Genomic DNA, 23,598 nt, shown 5'->3' with positions numbered 1-23,598 from the left:
AGATTACTTGGGCGGGGGGAGGTAGGACTAGCCTGAGTTTGAAATAAGTAATCTTTACAATGATAAAGCAGTGTAGTTTTCACCCTAGTTTCTAGTTTTTTTTTTAAGTCAGGGTTTTTAGTTTTATCAAAATTGTTTTCTTTCTCTACTGAAGGAATGCGTGGTTTATCTTATTTGACCTATTATTAGATACATTGAAGCAATGTATTTCCTTTACCCAACACTATTCCTGGATACATTCTTTTTTTTTTTTTTTTAAGATTTATTTATTTGAAAGGCAGAGAGGAAGGGAGGGAGGGAAGAAAGGAGAGAGGGAGAGAGAGAGAGATCTTTCATCTTCTGGTTTACCCCTCAAATAGCCACGATGGCTGGGACTGGGCCAGACCAAAACCAGGCGTCTACGATTCCACCCTGGTCTCCACGTGAGTGCAGGTGCCCAAGGGCTTGGGCCATCTTCCCCTGTTTTCCCAGGCACATTAGCAGGGAGCTAGATCAGAAGTGGAGCAGCTGGGATTTGAACAGTATCATATTCATATGAAATGCTGGGCATTGCAAATGGCAGCTGAATCCCCTGTGCCACGACAGCAGCCTCTCTGGGGAGATTCTTTAAGGAGTATGCTGACTTCTGGAATGCCGTGGATTTTGATGTAATAATAGCTGACTTAGGCTTTTCTTTTTTAATGCCTCAATGAAACCAATCTTTCTTTTTCCTTTCCTGTTTTGGGTAGTATTTTTGTCATTTTGGAAGGCCTAAGTGTGAGAGGGTCTTGTTCCTCCTCAGTGAGGGAAGATTTGCTGAGTTATAGCGGGAGAAGCGGGAGCTGCTCTTACAAGTCTGCACGCTTGGCAGATGCTTCAGGAACTCAGGGCTTGGCCTCAGCCAAGAAGCCTTAACTTGCAATTAGCACCAGGACTTGTACCCTTTAACCTCCTAGAGACCCCCCCCCCCCCCCGGGGAAAAAAAATACTGTTCCCCGCCCCCACCCATTCCAAGGCCTCTTTAATAAGGTTTATAGCCCAGAACTAATTGGTGCATCTTTATCTTGCTTTGAAGGTCTCAACATATGCACCAGTGGAAGTGCCACCTCCTGTGAAGAGTGTCTGCTAATCCACCCAAAATGTGCCTGGTGCTCCAGAGAGGTATGCCGGTGGGGGAGGGGAGGAAGAGGAAGGGGCACTGTGGGGGTGGGGCTGGGGAGGGGCTCACTGCACAGCGGCTGTGTGTGCAGACTGTAAGCTGCCTCATCTGCCGCCACCCAGGCTGATGGCAAGTGCAAGTTTACGAGATAATAAGCTGAGTTGGGTCCCGTTTTAGGGAAACAAGGCTTTCCCACCCTTTTGTGTGGGAGCCAGTTAGGGTTCTTCTCATGGTTTCTGGTCTCTCTAGCTGAGCCTGGGAAGTGATTCTTGCGTAACTCTTCCAGACGCGCCTGGATGGCCGGCCTGTTGGTGCTGGTGTTGCCAGTCCTTTCAGTGTGGCTTTTGTGAGCATGGATTTTAAGGCTGGGTCTCCAGGGGATGACTCTATTTAGAACTGAGCTTGGCGCTTCTGGAAGCCCTTGCGGAGGGGATGTAAGTTTGGGGGATGTGAGATACTTTGCTTTCATAAAGCAGTGCAGATTTCATGGCTCAGTGTGCCAATCAGGAAATGATTGACTTCTGGGTCACTTTCGTAAACTATTGTTAGAACCGCGGAGGAACGGCCTCTTCCTGCACCAGCGTGCTGCTGGGGTTGTTTGTGAAAGAACCCAAGGCTCACTGCTTTGGCCTGGCCCTGGCTCTGGGAGCAGTCCCCGTCTGCAGGGCCACGGCATGGCTGCTGGGACCGGGCTGGTTCTATGTTGTGACAGCCCGAGAGGCCCAGGGATCTCACTGACCCATAAGCTGCAGATGGCCGTGCCGCCTACTTGGTACCCAGTGTCCCTGCTCCGCTCCACATCTCTGTCAGATGGGGTGATTACGCCCATTCCCCTGAGGTCTGGTGAAGTAAAACTCCTAGTTCAAGGCCGCATGAGGTGTGCTGAGGCTGAGGTTTGAACCTGGCTACTTTTCTCTGGATTATACTGCATGATAGCACACAGATTGTCCGGGACTACTTCTTTTTCTTGTTATTGTTTTTAAAAGATGATTTACTTGAGGGCCAGTGCCGCAGCTCACTAGGCTAATCCTCCACCTAGCGGCGCCAGCACACCGGGTTCTAGTCCCAGTCGGGGCGCCGGATTCTGTCCCGGTTGCCCCTCTTCCAGGCCAGCTCTCTGCTGTGGCCCGGGAGTGCAGTGGAGGATGGCACAAGTGCTTGGGCCCTGCACCCCATGGGAGACCAGGATAAGTACCTGGCTCCTGCCATCGGATCAGCACAGTGCACCGGCCGCAGCGCGCCAGCCGCGGTGGCCACTGGAAGGTGAACCAACAGCAAAAGGAAGACCTTCCTCTCTGTCTCTCTCTCTCACTGTCCACTCTGCCTGTCGAAAAAAAAAAAAAAAAAGATGATTTACTTGAAAGGCAGAGTTACAGAGAAAGAGAGGAAGAGACAGAGATATTTTCCATCCACTAGTTCACTCCCCAAATGGCCACAATGGCGGGGGCTGGGCCAGTCCAAAGCCAGGAGCTTCTCACATCTCCCACATGAGTGCAGGGACCCAAGCACCAGACCATTAGCAGGGAGCTGGATTGGAAGTGGAGCAGCTCGGACTCCAACCTGGCGCCCACATGGGATGCTGGTAACCCACTGCATCACAGTGCCGGCCCCTGTCCAGGACTTTAGCAAGATGACCAAGTGGGTGCTTTGAGAGGGGAATCTCCCCAGGATGTAAACCTTAATTGTATTTGTACGTAGTTGTAGTGTCTTTGTTATGAGCCTCCTTTGAAAACCTCTCGTTGGTTCCTGGTGGCTTGCAGGTCAGATCCACGTGCTGTGGCCCCTGCCTGCCCACTTTCATCCCTTTTCCACTCACGATACATTTTGCCTCACCATTTCCTGTGCCACAGGGCCTTTTGCCCTCCCCTTCTCCCCCGACCAGCTCCCTGTCTTCTAGTTTTTAGGATGAATGCAGGCCTCATCGTCTCCGTCAAGCCTTTCATGGTTTTACCACAGACACGATGTTCTGTCCCTCTGTCCATCCACCCATCCATCCATTTGGGGTGAGACCATAAGCTTCCTGCCCTGGGATGTTAGGGCTGGGGTTTTGCCTGCTTCCTTCATGGCTGTGTCCCCAGTGCCATTGATTGGCAGAGTTCACGGGGGTGATTGTCGGCTGTGTGTCTGCTGCGCCCAGGCTGTGACGTCTCTGTCTCCCCATCTGCTCCACTGTTTCTATAGCAATAGCTTCTTACTGTGTTCATTATGTTTTCCTTCCTGTTAGCTGCTAAGTCATCCTCTCTGTGCCACCACATTGTCTTACTCACCTTGGCATACCCAGCCTGAAGCCAAGAATCTGGCAGGAATTCTTATTTCGTAAGAGACCTGTTAAAGGGACACAGAGGTAGGAAAGCCAAGTTTGAATCTCGGCTCTGCCGTGGTTTGCTGTTTCTTCTCATGTGAGATGAAGATGACGGTGGCACTGGGAAGACACCATGAGATCCATGCGTGTGGGCTTGGGGATGGGACAGCTGATAACTGAGCGGCCGGGTGATGCAGGAGTTGTCTGGCGAGCTGCTGCTGTCACCCCTGGGGTATTTTCTGGTGGGATGTGGGCAGTGGGCTCCGGAAGCCAGGCCGAGTGTCTGCTGTACGTTTCTTCCTTTGTTGTGCTGGTCCTCCCAGCAGCCCGATGTCCGGGTTTGGTAGGGTGTACAGTTCTCCAGGCTGTGTGCATTGTCGTCCCAGCCCATGGCACTCCCTCTGCTTACATGAGACCCCATTCATGGCTGAAGAGCTTCCTGTGATGCTGGCGCCCTTCCCCAGGGCATGAGTGTGTTCTGGGGAGTTGGGTTTGGAGATTTCAGGAATGGTTTTGATCCACCCTGCCCCTTAGCCAGGCCAAGAGTGGCCGGATGCCCTCTTAACCACACATCCTGGGACATTCCCGGGAAACTGCCCGAGCTGGAAGTCTGAATGCCCCGAGGGCTGGTGCCCAGGGAGAGCCTAGCCCCTAACTGGCCCGCGTTGCTGAGGTTGAATCCTGAACACGTCCCGCAGGGATTCCCCAGCTCTGAGCCGGCGGTGACTTCTTAGTTCCCTGGAGGTGGGGGAGGGACTCCTCTCTGCATTTCAGGCTCCTGCACTGTCCGTGGGTCCTTCCTTCCTACCTCTGTCCAGTTTGCAGCATGGCCCTAGCTCTATTGCCTGTGTTTCCTGCCTGGTTCACCCAGAGGCTCTAGACCCTGCCCAGCTCTCAGCCCAGGATGCGTGGGCTGCTCCTGATCTCACTGGACCCCACCGCCCCTGCCCTTGTGACGCCTCCAAGCCTGGGCCCCTCGCTTCCCAGCCAGTGGTGTTCCAGGGGCCGGTGTTGCTGGTTAAGCCACTGTCTGTAGTGCCAGCATCCCCTGTGGACACTGGTTTGAGTCTTGGTTACATGGCTACTCCACATCTGATGCAGCTCCTTGCTAATGCACCTGGGAAAGCAGTGTAACATAATCCAAGTGCTTAGGTCCCTGCATCTACATGGGAGACCCAGATGAAGATCTTGGCTCCTGGCTTTGGCCTGCAGCCCTGGCCATTGTAGCGATTTGGGGAGTGAACAGGGGATGGAAACGTGCTCTCTCTCTCTCTCTCTCTCTCTCTGTAACTCTGACTTTCAAATAAAAAAATTTTAAGAAAAAAAAAAAAAGGAAACACACACCCCAGCAGTTTATTATTGACTGTGGCCATCATTTCTTTCTTTTTAAAATATTTATTTATTTATTTGAAAGTCAGAGTTACAGGGAGGGAGAGACAGAGAGAAAGAGGTCTTTCATTTCATTCGTTAGTTCACTCCCCAGATGGTTGCAACGGCCAGGGCTGGGCCAGGCTGAAGTCAGGAGCCAGGATCTTTATCTGGGTCTCCCACACGGGTGCAGGGGCCCAAGCACTTGGACCGTCTTCCACTGCTTTCCCAGGCCACAGCAGAGAGCTGGATTGGAAGAGGAGCAGCCAGGATGTGAGCTGGCGCCCATGTGGGAGGCTGGCATCACAGGCGGTGGTTTTCTCCTGTACTCTACAACGCCGGCCCCCCTGTCATCATCTCTGGAGTGTAAACCTCTCCTCTAGGACCTCGGGCTGCCCTGAGGAATGTGCGTGGAAGCAGGTGTGGCAGCTTCCTGGGTCAGGTCACATTCTTCCCACTGGGTTCCGTGTCTTAAACCCAGCCACATCCCTACCCCTAACTGCAGCCAGCAGGACACTTGCTGTAACTGTGTGTCCAGGGTCAGTGGTGGTTTGGGTTTGCTGAGCTGGCAGCTGGTGCGGGAGCCAGGGAGGCCAGTGTGGGCCCCCAGGGGCTGTGGTCTGGGGGCGGGGGCCGGTTGTGAAGATGTGGAAGTGAGACTCCGCTAGGTGGTATGGCCCCGGGCTGCTCTGAAATCCGGGAGAAGGAGAGAGGACCGCTGACCCCCAGGCAAGGCCCCACCTTGAGCCGAAGTCCTGCCAGGGAACCAGAGAACCGAGGGCTCATGACGTTTGGCTGGGCGGGAACGGGGGCGGCCATGGGAGAAGACTAGTGAGGCTCAGCTCCGGGGTGGAGAGGGAGTGAGGGCACCCGCAGGGCTGGAAGAGAGGCTGGGAGGCACGGTTGGCCTCCCGGTTGGGGGAAGGTACAGAGATGCTGTGTTTCCTTTGAGCTGGGGAAGGGAGGACAAACCAGCATTCAGTCCTGCTCGCTGTAGCACAGATTCTTTTTGAGACCTTCCCTTCACGCTCGGACTGAATGGCGGAAGCGTCCTGGTCTGTTGGTGCCTCATTGACACCTGTTCGGTGGATTCCCTGAGCTGACCGGGGCCTGGTCTGGCTGTGCCGCAGGCCGGCAGTCCACGCTGCTGCCACACAGCGCTGATTTTGGTTTTTGTCACCAGTTCCCTTCCCCTTAAATCCACGAGGGCTCCGTCTGGGGCTGCCGCATCCCAGGGCGGCCAGCTCCCTGCCTGGGCTCTCTGCCTGTTTCCGGATTCTTTCCTCCTCATCCCCGAATTGGCCCTGCTGCCTCCTTTCCTGCGGGAGCTCCTTCTCTTCCAGGGCTTGCAGTTTTGTTTTCTTCTTTCTTCTCTCTTTCTAAAAGATTTGTTTATTTAATTTGAAAGGCACAGTTACAGGGAGAGAGAGGGAGAAAGATCTTCCATCTGCTGGTTCACTCCCCGGATGGCTGCAACAGCCAGGGCTGGGCCAGGCCAAAGCCAGGAGTCAGGAGCTTCACTTGGGTCTCCCGTGTGGATGGCAGGGGCCCAAGCACCTGGGCCATCTTCCGCTGCTTTTCCCAGGTGCAATAGCAGGGAACTGGGTCAGAAGAGGAGCAGATGGGACACAAACCGGCACCCATTACGGGATGCTGGCGTTGCAGGTGGTGGCTTTCTCTGCTGTGCCACAGTGCTGGACTCAGAGCTTGTAGTCTCTTACCCCTTCCACCCTGTTGGGGGGATTAAACTCCTCCTTCCTCTTAAACCACCACCCACATCATTTTAGTGTTCTGACCTTCAGCAGCAGTAGACACGTCACGAGTGGTGTGGCCCACGCAAAGGAGCCTGCAAGCACAGGCTGCAATGCAGGACACTGGGTGCTCCAGCACTGACCGGTGACTGACCGAGTGTATAGGGAGGTGGGTGTTACAGTGTCGCAGCAAACAGCAAGCTTGCCTCTGGGTAACAGGATGGAGGCCATAGAGCCAGATACCTTACAGCAAACCAACACCAGTGTTGGGACGAGGTAGACGCTCTCTAAATTTGGAATATCATCTTTTTCTTGTCTGCATTAGCTCCATGTAATGCCTAAAAGCCACAAAGGCTACTTCAGGTTCCTGTTTCTATTTTATTGCTTCTCTTGGCCACTTCCCAATAATGTAATTACCCTCTATGAGGCATTTGGAGAGCTTGACAGTATTTGTAAAGACCTCAGACAGGTGTTTTGCTCCAGCATGGAACACAGAGCACCTGCCAGCAGGGACCCCCATATCCCCAAGCTAGCTTCAGTTTTTTCTGCATTGAGATAAAGATCTTCTTCCCCATTCATAAGGGACTGGGGCTCCACCCCTCCATGCCTGTTTCCTTGCAGGAGGAGGCTATTTATCCCAAAAGTTTGATAGGTGACAAGATTTCCACATTTGGAGGACTGGCACTGTGGCACAGTGGGTTAAAGCCCCCAGCGTGCGACATTGGCATCCCATATGGGCACTGGTTTGAGTCCTGGCTGCTCCACTTCTGATACAGCTCCCTGCTAATGCACATGAGAAAGCAGTAGAAGATGGCCCAAGTGGTTGGGCCCCTATACCCACATGGGAGACCCGGAAGAAGCTCCTAGCTCCTGGCTCCTGGCTCCTGGCTTTGGCCTGGCCCAGCCCCAGTTGTTGCAGCCATTTGGGGAGTGAACCAGCAAATAGAAGACCTCTCTCTCTGGTTCTACCTCTCTCTGTAACTCTACCTTTCAAATAAATAAAATAAATCTTAAAAAAAAAAAGGTTTCCACATTTGGGGCAACAAACAAATGCTGCATTCATAGAGTGGAGTCTGGGGACCCAGAGTTGGTTTCCTGCAGCCTTGGCTGAAATAGGAGGGAGATGCTACATAGAACGCTGAACTTGGGCCCAGGGAGCTGGGACCAGGTGAGCTCAAACTTCTTAGGTAAACTGAGGCATATGGGCCTCTGACCCCACATGGAACAGGGAGGGTACTGGGTGGTATGCATTCAGGGGCCTTCGTCTTGGAACGTGCGCAGAGTCTGACCGCCTGGGCTCTGAACATCAGACATCAGGATGTTGCCCATGTGAGGTGAATTTTCTTAAATTTAAAACTTAGTTATTTTCATTTTATTTGAAAGCTGGATAGACAAAGAGAAAGAGAGGGAGAGAGGGAGAGAGGGAGGTTGTCTGAAATTCTTCCACACGGTTCACTACCCAAATGTTTGTAACTGCCAGGGCTGGGCCAGGAGCCTGGAGTTCAGTGGGAGCCTCCCACATGGGTGGCAGGGACCAGGTGCTTGAGCCACTACCTGCTGCCTCCCTGTATGTGCATCCGTGGGAAGCTGGATCAGAAGCAGAGTAGCCAGGACTGGGACCAGGTACTTTGATAAGGGTGTAGGTTCCTAAAAGGCAGCTTAACTGCTGCCGCAAGCACCTGCCCCAAGGAGGGTTTTCTTATCCATGAGGAGGGTTTATAACTTGAGACACTGCTGTTCATTGAATTTGCAGCTTGAAAATGTAGATGTTGAGACATTTTCTTGATTTATCATGTTTGTGTACCTGGAAGGTCATAGCCGTCATGAGATACACCTCTGGTCTCTGTGGTTGTGGTTTGCTGTCTTTAAATATGCACCTGTCCTTGTTCAGAGTTAAACTTGTCTACAAAGGAGCTCGGGGGAGCAGAGGAGCAGCCCCTGGGCTGTGGGTTAACACACCCCGCTGGGCTCTGCAGCACTCTCCTTCCTCTCTGCAGCAGCAAGAACCTGGGGCTGGAAGTTGCCCAGGGCTATTTTTGGGCTCCAGGCCAGAAGAGATCGTCTTCGATCTGGGAGGGGGGGATCACCTTGGTGAGCTAGCTGCCTGACTCCCTGCCGTGCCCGGTGGTGCCTGAGCTGGTGGCTCTGAGGCCCTGGAGCTCTAGCACAGTGGTGGGACTCAGCATAGAAGTAAAGATGTCTCAAAGGCTGCAGAACACATCAGTAAAACCACTGGACCTGCCCCGAGTAGCAGCAACTGAACCTTTGGACGAGAAGAAGATTGACAAGCGGATGATGGAGATGGGTGGCGCTGAGAGTAGATGTGACTTTGAGTGGCACAGGAGGGTGTCCCTTGCTGTCTGTGAAGCTGGAGCTGCTGAGAAGGGGGTTCCCCTGCACCGACGCGTGGCTGGCCTGGCTGGTGCTTGCAGTGTCACCTTGTAATTTGCAGCTTCAGTGTCCTCCATGATGGTTCTCAGGCCAGCTCTCTGCTGTGGTCCTCACTGCTGGTGCAGCCGCCTTCAGGGAAGCCGTGAGATTCATCACAGCCCAGGGAGTTCATTAAGGGGAAAAGGGGAAACAGCTGCCAATCAGGGACACGCAGAGGGCTTTGCTGCAGATACCTGGAGAATGAGGGAGCCCCAGACTGGCTGGAAAGAGGGAAGGTGGTCATGCTACCACAGGTGTAGCTGGCATGGACCTGGCTGCCTCAGATTTCTTCAGGCCTGGGAAGTGAAGTGTTATCTGGACTTTGTCTCCTGTTGATGCCAGCAGGTCCATCTTCCCTGACCAGCTGGCGGTCCTGTACACATCCCCCACTGTGGTCTGAGGGTGGATCCAAAATCCCTTGGGACAGCATGACTTGGGAGCTCCGGTGAAGTCCACTGCCAGAGCAGGCATCCGGGAAAAGGGGGTGATTTCAGTGACCGTTCCTAAGCAAGTTGCAAGGCTGTGGATGAGGAATCATGCAACTGCCCCTGGCCCGTGGGCTGCAGATCTGGTCCGTTCCAGAGTGGACACTGGTGCAGACTGCTGGGAGAGCGCTAGTGCGCGTCTCTGAGGAGACTGAAGATGTTTTCGTTGCTGATTCCATGGTAGGGCTGATCAAGACAGGTGCACCTTGACGGAACTGGTCCACGTACAGCCAGGTTTTCAGAGTTGGAGGAGCTGAGAATTGAGGCCCAGTTTGCCGGCAAGGAGTTCAGAACATCTGTAGCTGTGTGAGCTCTGGGCAGGCGAGCTCTTGAGCCTTTTATTTATTTATTTTTAAAGATCTATTTATTTTTTTTTGGCCGGCGCCGTGGCTTACTTGGCTAATCCTCCACCTGCGGCGCTGGCACCCCGGGTTCTAGTCCTGGTTGGGGCGCCGGGTACTAATCCCAGTTGCTACTTTTCCAGTCCGGCTCTCTGCTGTGGCCAGGGAAGGCAGTGGAGGATGGCCCAAGTGCTTGTGTCCCTGCACCCGCATGGGAGACTGGGAGGAAGCACCCAGTTCCTGACTTTGGATCTGTGCAGCACCGGCCATAGCGGCCATTAGGGGAGTGAACCAACAGAAGGAAGACCTTTCTCTCTATCTCTCTCTCACTGTCTATAACTCTACCTGTCAAATAAAAAAAAAGATTTATTTTCTGTATCTTTCTTTATTTGAAAGGCAGAGTTACAGAGAGGCAGAGAGAGAGAGAGAGAGAGAGGTTTTCCATCCGCTGGTTCACTCTCCAAAAAGCCACAGTGGCCGGAGCTGGGCCGATCTGAAGCCAGGAGCCTGGAGCTTCTTCCAGGTCTCCCATGCAAGTGCAGGGGCCCAAGGACTTGGGCCATCTTCCACTGCTTTCCCAGGCCATAGCAGAGAGCTGGATCAGAAGTGGAGCAGCTGGGATTTAAATCGGCACCCATGTGAGATGCGGGCACTGCAGGTGGTGGCTTTGCCCACTACACCACGGCACCAGCCCCTCCTTGAGCCTTCTAAGCTCTGGGCAGCTACCGAGAGCTCTGCTTCAGGCAGCGCAGGAGGCAGAGCAGCACCCGCAGGGCCCTCTGCTAGTCACCGTTCCTTCCCCTCGCTGTGTTTCTCAGGTTCCCATCCGAGCCGGGCTGGACTGCCTGGAACCCAGTTTGGAAACCCTTGTTTGAAATCCAGGCCCAGTACAGTCATTTTCCTCACTTTGTTCCACAAGTGTTTATAGAGCTCCCTACAGTGTTGTCCCCAAGGTTGTTGACAGGTAAGATCACCAGACTTTCAATGCACAAAACAAAAACATCATTCACCTATTTAAAAAACGCCCATAGCAAACAAAAACTATCATACAGGCCTAGGACAATCCATCTGGTTTTACTCATTTAAAAATGCAACAAAGGCGGCTTAACTTCTCCAGTCTTAAATTTTGTAAAGATTCGGAAGAGCATTGACAAGTCCTGGGACATCAGAGGGCTGTGCCCTCTGATTTTTGTGCCTCTGCCGTCAGTCTGGCTTCTAATACAGCATCCGGGGGACCCTGCCTCCTCTGAGGCCCTCTGGCAAAGTGTTGCAGAGGGGAGAAGAGGAGATCTGCGACCTAATTCCTCAGCCATTAAGAGGATTAGGCACACAGGACAGCTCTGGCATCCAGCCAGTAGGGGGAGGGGGTTTTATTTTCCCCATCCGTGGGGGAGGGGGAGGAACGTTCAGAGAAAAGCCTGGGCTTGCTTTGCCATTAAAAACCCCTTTAATCCTGGAAAAGGATAAACACTTAGAGGCACCCCATGCTATGAGAAAGTGTGTGACTCATTTTAAAATGAACACCTCCAACTCCGAGTACCCCAGGTTAGCGTGGATCATTCCAATGGCCAAATCCTGCTCGAGAGAAGCAAAGACCTCTCTTGCCGGCACGTCTGTGTCATGCAAACAACAAGAGACATGAAAATATTGTCGTCCCTCTGCTGTAATAGTGCATTTTTAAGTTTTCTTTCAAATCCTATACAGAATTCTGGTTTTTTTTTTCATAGTATAAATGTTTTGAGCTCTTTAATTCCCAGGATTAATTATAGTGACTGTGTCACCTACCGAAGTGATGGACTGTATTTTTCTTATGCTTAGGGATTTAGGCTTATAAAGTTAAAAGATTATGATATGAGAAATATTATACGTAGATGTAGGCTTGGTATAATTATTATAGTTTCCCCTTTCTTCCCAGTGGATGGCTGGGTTCTCCTGAGTGGTTGTGCAGTGTCCAGTGTCTGCAAAGTTGCTGTGTGGGGGCTGGCACTGTGGTACAATGTGTTAAGCTGCTGCCTGTAGTGCTGGCATCCCATATTGGCGCCAGTTCAAATCCCGGCTGCTCCACTTCTGATCCAGCTCCCTGCTGAAGTACCTGGGAAGGCAGTAGAAGATGGCCCAAGTGCTTGGGTCCCTGCAACTGCATGGGAGACCTAGATGAAGCTCCTGGTTCCTGGCTTCAGCCTGATTCAGTCCCAGCTGTTGTGGCCATTTGGCAGTGAGTCAGCGGATGGAAGATCTCTCTCTGTCTCTTCCCCTCTCTGTCTTAACTCTGCCTTTCAAATAAATAAATAAATCTTGGGGGGGGGAAAGTCAATGTATGAACAGCTCAAAAGTTAACTCTTGAATGCCTGAATGAGGACCTCTCAGCCAGTCATATGTCATCTTTTGTCAAAAATTTAGGGGCATGCATTTGGCACAGAAGTTAAGTCATCACTTGAAATGCTTGCATCCCATATTGGAGTGCCTGAATTTCAGTCCTGGTCTGCTTTGGATCCAACTCCCTGCCAGTGCACACCCTGGGAGGCAGCAGGTGATGGCTTAAGTTCTTGGGTCCCTGCTACTCACTTGGGAGACCTGGAAGGAACTCCCAGCTCTAGTCTTTGGCCTGGCCCAACCCTGACTGTTGTGAGCATTTGGGGAGTGAACCAGTTCGTGGAGGATCTCTGTGTCTCCGTCTCTAGTCCTTACTCTTCCTTTCAGATAAAATAAAAACAAATAAAAATTGGAAAAAAAAATAGCTATACAACTTTTGACCGTTTCAGTTTCTTTGTTGCTAATCACATAGGCAAGTAGGAACTCTGACCATCAAAATCACAACGAGGGGTTGGCATTGTGGCTTAGCGGGTAAAGCGCCACCTGCAGTGCCGGCATCCCATGTGGGCACTGGTTCAAGTCCCCGCTGTTCCACTTCTGATCCAGCTCTCTGCTATGGCCTGGGAAAGCAGTGGAAGATAGTCTTAAGTCCTTGGGCCCCTGCACCCACATGGGAGACCTGGAAGAAGCTCCAGGCTCCTGGCTTCAGATTGGCGCAGCTGTGGCTATTGCAACCATCTGGGGGGTGAACCAGCAGATGGAAGACCTCTGTCTCTCTCTCTTAGCCTCTGTTTCTCTGTAACTTTGCCGTTCAAATAAATAAATCTTAAAAAAAAAAAAAAAAGAAATCACAATGAATCCAATCATGTTTATCGTGCGTTTATAGTTTGGGGGATGTTTTCCTGTCTTTGGGCCTCAGGCCTGGTGATACCCGGCTAGGCATTTGGGACAGGAGCGATCATGTGCTTATTTTCAGAGGGGGTTTGGGTCAGTGGCCCAGTGGCGAGGGCGTGAGCCGAGACGTGGCGGGAGCAGCCTGACCAACCCTGCTCTCTCTTCCTCTGTTTGCCTCCCTAGGACTTCGGCAGCCCGCGCTCCGTCACCTCCCGATGTGACCTGAGGGAGAACCTGGTCAGAAATGGCTGTGGCGGCGAGGTCGAGAGCCCGGCCAGCAGCACCCACGTCCTGCGGAGCCTGCCCCTCAGCAGCAAGGGCTCCGGCCCCATGGGCGCCGACGTCATTCAGATGACTCCGCAGGAGGTCACCGTGAACCTTCGGCCCGGTGAGTTGTCCCTGGGGTGAGCTGGGTGGCCTGGGCTCCGCAAGGCCCTCGGGAGGGGTGGGAGAGGGTGAGGACAGTCAGAGGGGCAGGGCTGAGGTCGCAGGCAGGGGAGGGTCCTGGGGAGGCCAGGCTCAGCCCCCAGGAAGCCGAGCACAAAACCCCCTGGTGGGCGGATGGAACCTCTTTGCCATTTTTTTTTAAATGGCGATAAAGCAGACCGGGGCGCCTCAATCAGTTCTTGGAAAATGGATTTAAAAGTTTATTTTGGTGGGCACTAATGCTGAGATCCTTGCCTAGGACATGGAACTTGGCACTGTAGCCGTGGTTAAGCGTGTAGTTCATCAGGTTGTGTGGCCGTCACTGCTGCCCCGTGCCAGAACTCCCCAGCACCCCAGCAGAAGCTGTGGCCCCTCCCTCCCTGCTCCCTCCCCGCCCCATGGCCTCGGTTGTGCTTGCTCCCTCTGTAAATCCGACTGTCTCGGGTACCTCCTGTGAGTGTAGCCAGGCGGGCGGCGCTTGTCCTTTGGGGTCTGCCTGCCTTACTTGGCATACTGTTTTCACAGCACATGTTTTGGAGACTGAATGGTGTTGGGCTGTATGTGTGGACCATTGCTTGCAGGGTCATCGGTCAGCAGGCCTTTGGGCTGGTTTTTCTCCCAGGAGGATGCTGGTACATTTGCTCCCGTTACTGCAAGTTGCTAACGACAGTGCTGCTTCTAGGGAAAAGTAGCTCTTCTCAGCACCTGCCCTTTGAGTCCTTGGCCTCCCGAAGGGACAGACTTCTCAAGTAGAGATGCTCTGTGACCCTGGTGGCTCTGGGAGCCCTGGGGGTGAGGGAAAACGAGGAACTGAGCAGTGTTTGCACAGCTACTGTGGGCTCCACACCTGCCCAACGCTGAGGCAGCTGATGTCATTTTCCCAGGAGGCAGCAGCCTGTTGCAGGTCTCTGAGCAGGTGCTGGGTGTGATTCAGTCCCAGGTTTTGGGCCTGCACACCCACGGTTGTCCCTCGTCCACCACAGTTGTCATCTGCTGTTCTGCTGAGAAGAATCCTTGCAGTGTCACAGATTCAATGTGCACGTAGCACAACTGGAGGGCGTCACGTTGTTGAGGGGGGCAGGGTTTTCCAAATTTCATCACTGTTTCTTTAATCCTTTCCCTCCTATCTCATAGTCCAGGAAGCCAGTGGCAATCACCATTTCTTGGTGGTTTATTTGGACTTCAGGGCAGCATAGAGCAGTGGAAAGATCGTGCATCTGTTGGGCTGCTCTGGGTTCTGGCTCCGACGCTGCCCTTGCTTGGAGGCTCGGAGGCCCGGGGCTGGTCACCTCACCTCTCAGTGTCTCTGCCGCTTCATTCCACACGGGGGTGTTGAGAGGCTTAAGTGATTCTTTTGGTAAATGCACTTTAAAAAGTTGAAGTTGTTATTATTTTTAAAGAGCAGTGGCCAAAGGTGCCAGGTATAGGTGTGAGGAGGGATGCTCAGTGCCTCAGAAGGGGACTTGGCTGTGTGCTGCACGTGGCCGGCACTCGACAGGGCTTGCCACTGTTGATGTCAGTGTTGTAGAATTCTGCACCGTGCGCATTCTAGACAGATGCCAGAGCCCCCATGTACTTGGGTTCTGTTGTCATGAATACAAGAAGCTGAAGAACATTGTATCCAGGCCCAGTGGGGTAGAGGCGCCCTACGATTTACATTGCTCATGTACTAAGTTACAGTTCTCTGGAGTTGTCTCACTGTGACACTTGGCCCTTGTATTTGTGAGACCCTGGGCTGAGAGGGAAGGGGGGGGGGGCCCTTATAGCACTGTGTGAGTGGGGAGCAAAGGCCCAGCCAAGCAACTTCCACGGACAGCTGTTGGGTGATGTCCTGAGGCAAGTTAGTTGTCTTCTGTGCAGGCAGGCTCAGGGTCAGGGCCCTGGCCCGGGAGGGGCTGTGGCAGTCACGGTAGACAGTGAGACGCTGGGTGGTTTAAGAGTGGTTGCTGGTATTGTGAATGCTGTGTGTTAGGAGTAATGGTGTAGCAGGAAGAAGCTCTTCCACTGTTTACCTTTGTTTTTATTCAGGTGTTTCTGTTTGTCAGACACCTATAATGTGTTTGTAATTGTGTACTGTTTTCACTCTATCATCTTCAAAAACAAGGACCCAAACTCATTTCTCCAGAAAAGTTTATAGTTTTGGAGTTGTCATCAAGGTAGGTTTTTTTTGTTTTAAAGGATTTGTTTATTTATTTGAAAGGCAGAGTTATAGAGAAGTGGGGGGCAGGGTGGAAGAGAGAGAGAGAGAGAGAAAGAGAGAGAGATCTTCCATCTGCTGCAACAGTGCAACAGCCAAGGCTGGGCCAGTTGGAAGCCAGGAGCCTGGAACGCCAACCAGGTCTTCCCACATGGGTGGCAGTGGCCCAAGTATTTGGATCTGCTTTCTCAGACTCTGAAGTGGAGCAGCCAGGACTTGAACCAGTGCTCACAGGTGATGCCAGTGTTACAAGTAGTGGCTTAACCTGCTGTACCATAACACTGACCCCTAACTTGTATATTTAAAACTCATCAGAATGGTTCTCAGAATCGCCAATGTTCTGAGAAGTATCCTTCATGGTAGAAAATCCTCATTCTTTTTAAAAAATTTATTTAATTTTTTAAAAAAAGTTTATTTATTTGAAAGGCAGAGTTACAGAGAGAAAGGGAGAGAGGGGGAAAGAGAGAGTGAGCAAGCAAGAGAGGGAGAGACAGATCTTCCATCTGCTAGTTCACTCCCCAAATGGCTGCAATGGCTGGGGCTGGGCCAAGCTGAAGCCAGGAAAAACCAGGAGCTTCTTCCAGGTTTCCCACATGGCTATAGAACCCCAAACACTTGGGCCATCTTCCACTGCTTTCCTAGGCACATTAGCAGGGAGTTGGATTGGAAGTGGAGTAGCCAAGGCTCAAACTGGTGTCTGTATGGGCTGCCAGCACTGCAGGTGAGGCTTAACCTGCTATGCCACAGAGCCGGCCCCTCAAAGACACTCTTGAAGGCAGAGTTAAGTGACCTAGCGTAAAATGGGTGAGAATTTCCTGCTCCGTTAAGAAGATGTTGCTTTGTCTTGAGGTTAAAATCTGTGTACTGTAAGCTTTACTGCTCTGGAGTATACAGTCCAGTGCTTCCTAAAATATTTGCCAAGTTGTATGACCTTCACCATGCTCCAGAACATCTTCATAACCCCCAGAAGAAACCTCACACCCTCTGCCTTGACGCCTTACCCCGCCCTCCCACCGCTGACTCACTCAGTCCCTGGCGGCCGCTGATCTGCTGGCTCTGTGGGTGTGCCTGGTCTGCACATTACCTGTCAGACATGATGTATGGCCGTTGAGACCTGGTTTCTTTCCCCAGCCACATGTTTTCAAGGTTCATTCATGTTGTGGCAGGTGCTGCGTTCCTTTTCATGGCCAAATAATATTCCACCGTGTGTGTGGATATGCCATATTTTGGTTGATGGACATTTAGGGTATCCTGAATAGTGGGACGTTTCTACTTTGGGGCCATTGTGACTGCTGCTGCTGTGAACGTTCATGGGCAAGCTTTGGGGTAAACATGTGTTTTTAATAACCGTGGGCACATAGTTAGGAATGGAATGGCTGCTCATGTGGTAATTCTATGTTTCACTTCTTGAAGAACTGCCAAACTTTAAGTGGGATTTTGGGTAAACACAGGATCATGTTTTCCATTTTATTCCAGTACGGGAAACTGTACGTCAGGATAAGGACCTTAAAAAACCGTTAAGAAAGGACATAAATCCTTAGGAAAGGGCTCAAACCTCGAAGTACATCTCACTGGGGTGGGCGAAGACTAGAGGAGGTTTGCAAGCACTGGAGTGATTAGAAACGGTTGCTTACAGTTGTTGCCTCCACGGCTTAGCTTCTTACAAAATGACTCGGCTGGTGGCTATCTTTTTTTTTTTTTTTTCCATTTTAAATGCTTTACTTAGAAATAGTTTTAGACTCACAAGAGGTTGCAAAAATCTCAGAGATTTCCTATGTACTGGTTGTCCCCAGGGACACGTCTTACGTAACCGGAGCGTGTCCCGCCCAGGCAGGAGACCGCAGCGCAGCAGTGTTCACTGCGCTGCAGACGATCGGTTGCTTTGGATGGGGGCTTCCTGCCAGCCCCTGCTTAGGGATTTTTTTCTCCCCTTTCTTTCTGGTTTGGAGTGTTGGTTTTGGTTTAGGGGTTACATCTGCAGTGTTGTCATCCAGACTGACTAGGTACATGCTTAAAAAAAGAGAGACTGGGCTGGCGTTGTGGCAGTAGCGGGTTAAGCCGCTGCCGGCGTGGCCTGGGAAAGCAGTGGAGGATGGCACAAGGTCCTGGCCCTCTGTGCCCACCTGGGAGACCTGGAAGAAGCTCCTGGTTTCGGCCTGGCCCCGCTGGCCGTTGTGGCCATTTGGGGAGTGAACCAGCAGATGGAAGACCTCTCTCTCTGCTTCACTGCCCTCCACCCCCTCCCCCATAACTCCGACTTTCAAATAAATAAAAAAATCTTTTTTTTTTTTTCCAAAGAGAGAGAAAGGGGTTTTTGTTGCTGCGTGGAGAAAGGGCAACTTTACAGGAAACTGGCCTCCTAGAACTGTAAGCTTGGAGGCAGACCCTGGGGGCCTCCACATCTGCAGATGTTCGCCCCCTGGCTCCGTCTGTTGAGAGGCCCAGTTCTGAGCAGGGAGGCGATTCTTTGTTCTAGATCTGACTTAGTTCTGGGACGCAGATCACCTCCTGCTGGGGCGGACTGAGAGCTGGGTGTCTGTCTTCTAAGGTGTGCCCTGGGGCCTCACTCCCTGTTAGAATGCAGTTGATTTCATGTTTTCCTTCTCTGAATTCCTAGCACAGAGAGGTAATTGCAGGGAACTGAAAACCGCCACTCAGCTGCCACTGGGACGGTGAGTCTTCACCTGCTGAGACTGCTTTGTCCCCTTGCTTGGCAGAAGCCAGGCTGGACGGTTCTTGCAGAATTCTCCACTCTCTGGAAGTGTTCATCATTTGATGCGTGTCCCTGGAGCAAGCTCACATCTCACTTTTTGTTAAAAGGAGGGCAGAGAGGAGAGAGCTGTTAAACTGTTTCAGGTGCGGTGCTGGTGGCCGCTTAATTCCGGGGGTGGGGAGTTAGGGACTGAGCAGTGGAAGGAATTCTGTGCCAATGTGGGCTGGAGCTGGGTGCCTGCAAACAGGAAGACCCAGGAGGAGCTGAGAGGGCTGCTTGCGGGCATGGCTCCGTCCTCGCGGGTGCCCAGTGCCCCGCTTCTCTTTTGAGTTTGCTTTATCCTGTTGCTCTGATCTCACGCTGGTCCTGAGGCCGGGGTTAGAGAGAGAAGGGGCACAGCCACAGGGGAACTGAGCCCGCAGGGATCCCATGTGGAGTGCGAGGAAGCAGGGGCTGACGAATCCAGGCACATGTTGCGAGGATGGTACCCCACAGATCTGCAGAGCAGCCCAGCAGGAAGGGGCAGCTGGAAGTCTCAGGTGCACAGGAGAGCAGCGTGGCTGGGAGCAAGGTGGGCTGAGGGATGTGTCTGACGTACATGGTGCTGGAGGTGGACCCCAGACAGGGCCAGTGCCCCGGGCCTCGGAGCTCCTGGCTGCGGGTGTGCGCCCTAGGTCCACTTGCTCTGTAGGCTGCCCTTGCTGGGGCATTGGTGCTGCAGCAACTTGACACCCACACTGAGAATGCGACGGGAGTGTCGGCCCTCCGAAGCCCGCCGACAGAACCCACGTCCCGTATTGCCAAGGCCTGCTCAGGAGCGTGTGGCATTTAAAACCAGGCATGCGTGGATCAGCAGTGGCAAGGAGCTTTGACTCTGAGCATGGACACTGCTACCCTCTTTCTTTCCTTCTCCCTTTGGGCAAGGCTGGTAGACACACGTCCTTGGAGTGTTTGCAGCCTGCTCCCGGGAAGCCTTGCATATGTTTGCTTAGTGGTCAGTTTTTCTCAGAATTTGACACCCAGGGATTTCTCACTTCAGAAGAGACACCTTCTCAGCACCCACAGGGCCTCTGTATCCTCTCTCATTTCCCTCTTTGACTTCATGTCTGAAAAATTTGGAGCTGAATTAATATGCCCGAGGCTATAGCCCTTCAAACTCAAGTTTCTGGCAGAATTCGCTCTCTTTTTATCCCTACAGGAAATTGCTTTAATAATGGACTTTTGGGGGTGCGGAGGTCAGAGCCTTCCGTGCACAGGAACACATGTGGGGTTCATCCGCATTGTGTCTGTGATCCCCGCAGTCACTGCTGTGGGGGCTGAGCCGCAGGTTTAAAGGGTCCTGCCATCCCCGAGTGATGGGTGACCAGGTCAGGATTCAAGCCCAGCTCTCAGCTCTCCTGTTTCCCAGCCTCGTGCCTGCTTCAGTCCCCCGGCTGCCTCCCAGCCTCCCTGGGTCCCAGCCAGTTCTCCATTTCCTGGTCCTAAAGCACCCATCTGTCATTTACTCATGAATTGAGCTGTCTGTCAGCTACTCATAAGCTACCAAAAAGATGCTGGATAGAAGCAGACACAGCTGGGAAGAGGGGGCAAGGTGGACAGGTGGCGGGAAATGCAGAAGTCTTGCTGACGTCATGGGATTCGGCAGAGGAGGCAGGATTGCAGGCTGAGTCCATGCAAGGGCCAAAGAGGGGGGTCAGTCCTTCTCCAAGTTCTCCCTCCTGCCCATCCCTCTCCCGCTGCGATGTGGCCTCCTAGGGGCCCTTGGGAGGGCCCTGCTGTCTGCCTGATGGAAACCAGAGAGGGACGCTGCAGCAGTCTGGAATTCATTCTGGAAGAAATCTGGAACATTCCACTGTTTGAGTCAGACTGACGGTTTTTAAAAATAGGCTCAAACCAACAGGCAACCCAAACTACATCAATCCTGGGACAACTGCAACAGTGCAAGCTGAGACAGGTCAGGGGAGGCGGGCTCTGGGCTGCTGCCCTGACTCCAAACAGTAATTATAATAATCATACTTCATCTGTGCAAGCCTCTGCCGCTATCAAACACTTCTCTCCCACGGGAGCGCCTCGTAGCCTTGATCTCCGCTGTTGGCATTGCTGCAGCCGGGGCTCAGGGTGCCGCCTACTTGAGAGACAGAGCTGGAAGCTGAAGTGATCCTTCAATCGTTTGCTTCTTCATGGCAGACCGTGTTTGGGGTGAGAGCAGGAGAGAGGGCCTGGAGGCTTCCGTCCCCTTCCTGTGAGCTCAAGAAGGCTTTTCTTTGCTGGTTGTCAGCGGCCGATGAGTGATGGGTTGCTCTGAGGCTCAGCTGCTGGCAAGGCAGGTGTGGGCCCCTGGAGCAGAGGTGGGGAGGCTGCCTTGCTGCTGCTCCACACACACAAGGAATAGGCCCAGCTTTCAAATGCATGCGGACACTTCTGGTCTGGGGTGAGAGCAGCACACCTCGCTGCTCCTGGGAGGCTGCTGAGCCCAGGGCAGGTGGAATTCCTCTGTATGCATTGAGCTTTGAAGTTCTTTGTGAGTGACTTGTCTTTAGCAATTATGAAATGACAGGGATCATGATCCTGGCGTGAGTCCTCTGGTGATTGCCTGGACTTGGGCCTCTCTGTCAACTCTGAAGGGGCTGATACCAAAGGCCGCCTCCCTGGACACTACCACTGCTCCCTTCTGGGAAACTCCCCTTTCTGCTGCTGGCTGCTTACTGTGAGGCCCAGGTATCTTCTGCTTTTTGTAGCTGGTAGACAGTGCTAGTGGTGTCTTGTCTTTTCTTCTTTATCTGAGAGGCAGAGAGACAGAGCTCATATCTGCTGGTTCACCCCCCATATGCCTGCAACGGCTGGGGCTGGGCCAAGCTGAACCTGAGAACCAGGAATTCCAGCCAGGGCTACTGCATGGTTAATGGGGACCCAAGTAGTTGAGTGATAAATGCTGTCTCCTAGGGTCTGCATTAGCAGAAAGCTGCATTGGAAACCAGAGCTAGGTATTGAACCCAGGCTGATGTGGGATACAGGTGTCTTGATGGCCAAATCCCACTCTTTAAAAAAAGAAAAAAAGGCAGTGAGGCCAAAGTTTGCAGGCTGCCTATATTTATGTATTTGAGAGAGCTTCAAAAATTGATGGAAAAATCAAAAGGTAACTCAAATTTTCCATGAGGTTTAACAAAATTTAAAAAGGTTTATTTATTTGGAAGGAGTAAAAGAGAAGGAGAGACAGAGAGAGAAAGATTCTACCCACTGTTTACCCCCGAAATGTGCATAACAGCCAGCTCATAGCAGAAAACAGGAACTCCATCATCTGTGTTTCCTCTGTGGGTGGAAGGAGCCACATACTTGAGCCATCATCCACTGCCTCCCACGTTAGCAAGAAGCTGGATTGGAAGTCAGAGTAGCCAGGAAAAAATTTTTTTAATTAAAAAAAATTTTTATTCATTGGAAAGTCAGAGTTACACACAGACAGAGGTGTGTTGGGGGGCGGGGGTCTTCCATATGCTGATTCATTCCCCAAATGGCTACAATGGCTGGAGCTGCACCAATCCGAAGCCAGGAGCCAGGAGCTTCTTCCAGGTCTCCCATGTGGGTGCAGGGGCCCAAAGACTTGGACCATCTTCCACTGCTTTCCCAGGCCATAGCAGAGAGCTGGATCTGAAGTGGAGCTGCCAGGACTCAAACCAGCGCCCATATGGGATGCTGGCACTGCAGGTGGTGGCCTTACCCGCTTTGCCACAGCACCAGCCCCAGTACCCAGGCTTGAACCAGACACTTAGATATGGGATGTGGACACCCACAATGCCCTCCGCTTCCCTGAACTTTCTGAAGGCTGCTTGTGTGATTTCTGATGTAATGAGTTGTGTCTGTGATATCCCAAAATGTCAAAGATGCCTAAGAACTACCACTGTTGTCTGGTAAATGGCTATGAAAAGAGAAATAGAAACAGGGCGTGGCACAGCCATAAGTATCTTTGCCCTTTGGGGTATATTAAGTGACTTTCTTTGCCTCCTTTGCCTTGCACAGTTCCTGTTCCTCGCCGAGTTCTTACTCACGCCCGTGCCCTGCTTTTGCTAGTCTTCCTGCTTTCTGTTTCACATGCACGTTCTCGCCGTAGCTGGGTCTTGTTCTGGAGTTAGTGTCTCCTTGAGGGGCTACCTTCTACCTGGTTTGTGTCCGTGCAGTTGTCTGGTCACTGCCCACCAATAACCCAAGGGGCCTTTCAGTTGCTTAGAAACACTGAGTGTTTGGGAAGTAGAACCCCAGACTCCGTCCAGCACCCTAGTCCCTTCAGGGACTCTGCTACCAAAGAAAACATCTCTTGTGAGAGACGCACAGTCACTAAAGAAAAGCCAGAGGTGGGCCAGCTTTGAAAGCAGGATGCCTCCGGCCTGCCCCCGCTGAGTTGCCCAGCCCCTGACGTACACGATCTCTCTGTTGGCACAGGCGACAAGACTTCCTTCCAGCTGCAGGTGCGCCAGGTGGAGGATTATCCCGTGGACTTGTACTACCTGATGGACCTCTCCCTGTCCATGAAGGATGACCTGGACAGCATCCGGAACCTGGGCACCAAGCTCGCCGAAGAGATGAGGAAGCTCACCAGCAACTTCCGGTTGGGGTTCGGGTCTTTTGTCGACAAAGACATCTCTCCCTTCTCCTACACGGCGCCGAGGTACCAGACCAATCCGTGCATTGGGTGAGTGACCGTCATCCTTCTGCTGGGTGCCTAAGGCTGGGGCGGAGCTTAGCTTGGAGGAGGAGTGAGCTGGTAGGCGTTCACTTTGCTGGATGCTGGCCAAGTTCTGCCCCACCCTGAGACGGAGTGAGCAAGGTAGAATGATTGTAGCCCGTTTGTGTTGCTGCCTGCCACACCTAGCACTGCTCTCCCACCTGAGCAGAAGTTAAAGGATGTGCTCAGGGAGTTGGGGGTCTGGGGGAGCGGGGAGGGGAGTGGGCAGGACAGCGTAAACTCTCCCCCTGCTCGGAGTGACCGGGTGCTTATGAATGATTCAGTTTGTTCCTGTTGTTTATATAAATAACCAGAACTGACCTTGATGAAACACAATAAAAACCTTGTGTTTTATAAAGGCGTGAGTCTGTTTCAGCATACGCCAAGTACCTGCATTAGCAAGTGTTTGATTAGTTATTGGAGAAGAGGAGTTTCTAACTGCTGCAGCGAAGCAAATCCCGAAGTGTGTGATGACTCACCGTTCCCTGTTTCTTCCGCATACCTGAGTCCAGCTGGGTCTCTG

General features: G+C 52.4%; 1 protein-coding gene across 1 annotated transcript in view; it reads left to right on the top strand.

Annotated features, from left to right (window-relative positions):
* Window positions 1–23,598, top strand: part of ITGB5 (integrin subunit beta 5) — a 116,511-nt gene that overhangs the window by 12,200 nt on the left and 80,713 nt on the right. The window contains exons 2-4 of the mRNA XM_017347042.3: window positions 1,055–1,140; window positions 13,206–13,410; window positions 22,793–23,042. Of these exons, the coding sequence (XP_017202531.1) occupies window positions 1,055–1,140; window positions 13,206–13,410; window positions 22,793–23,042 (541 nt within the window). The remainder of the gene's footprint in view (window positions 1–1,054; window positions 1,141–13,205; window positions 13,411–22,792; window positions 23,043–23,598) is intronic.

The sequence above is a fragment of the Oryctolagus cuniculus genome, chromosome 4, assembly GCF_964237555.1.
Source record: "Oryctolagus cuniculus chromosome 4, mOryCun1.1, whole genome shotgun sequence".
NCBI classification, from domain to species: Eukaryota; Metazoa; Chordata; class Mammalia; order Lagomorpha; family Leporidae; genus Oryctolagus; species Oryctolagus cuniculus.
The sequence above is the reverse complement of the archived record's forward strand: the minus strand, read 5'-3'. Positions and strand labels throughout refer to the sequence as shown.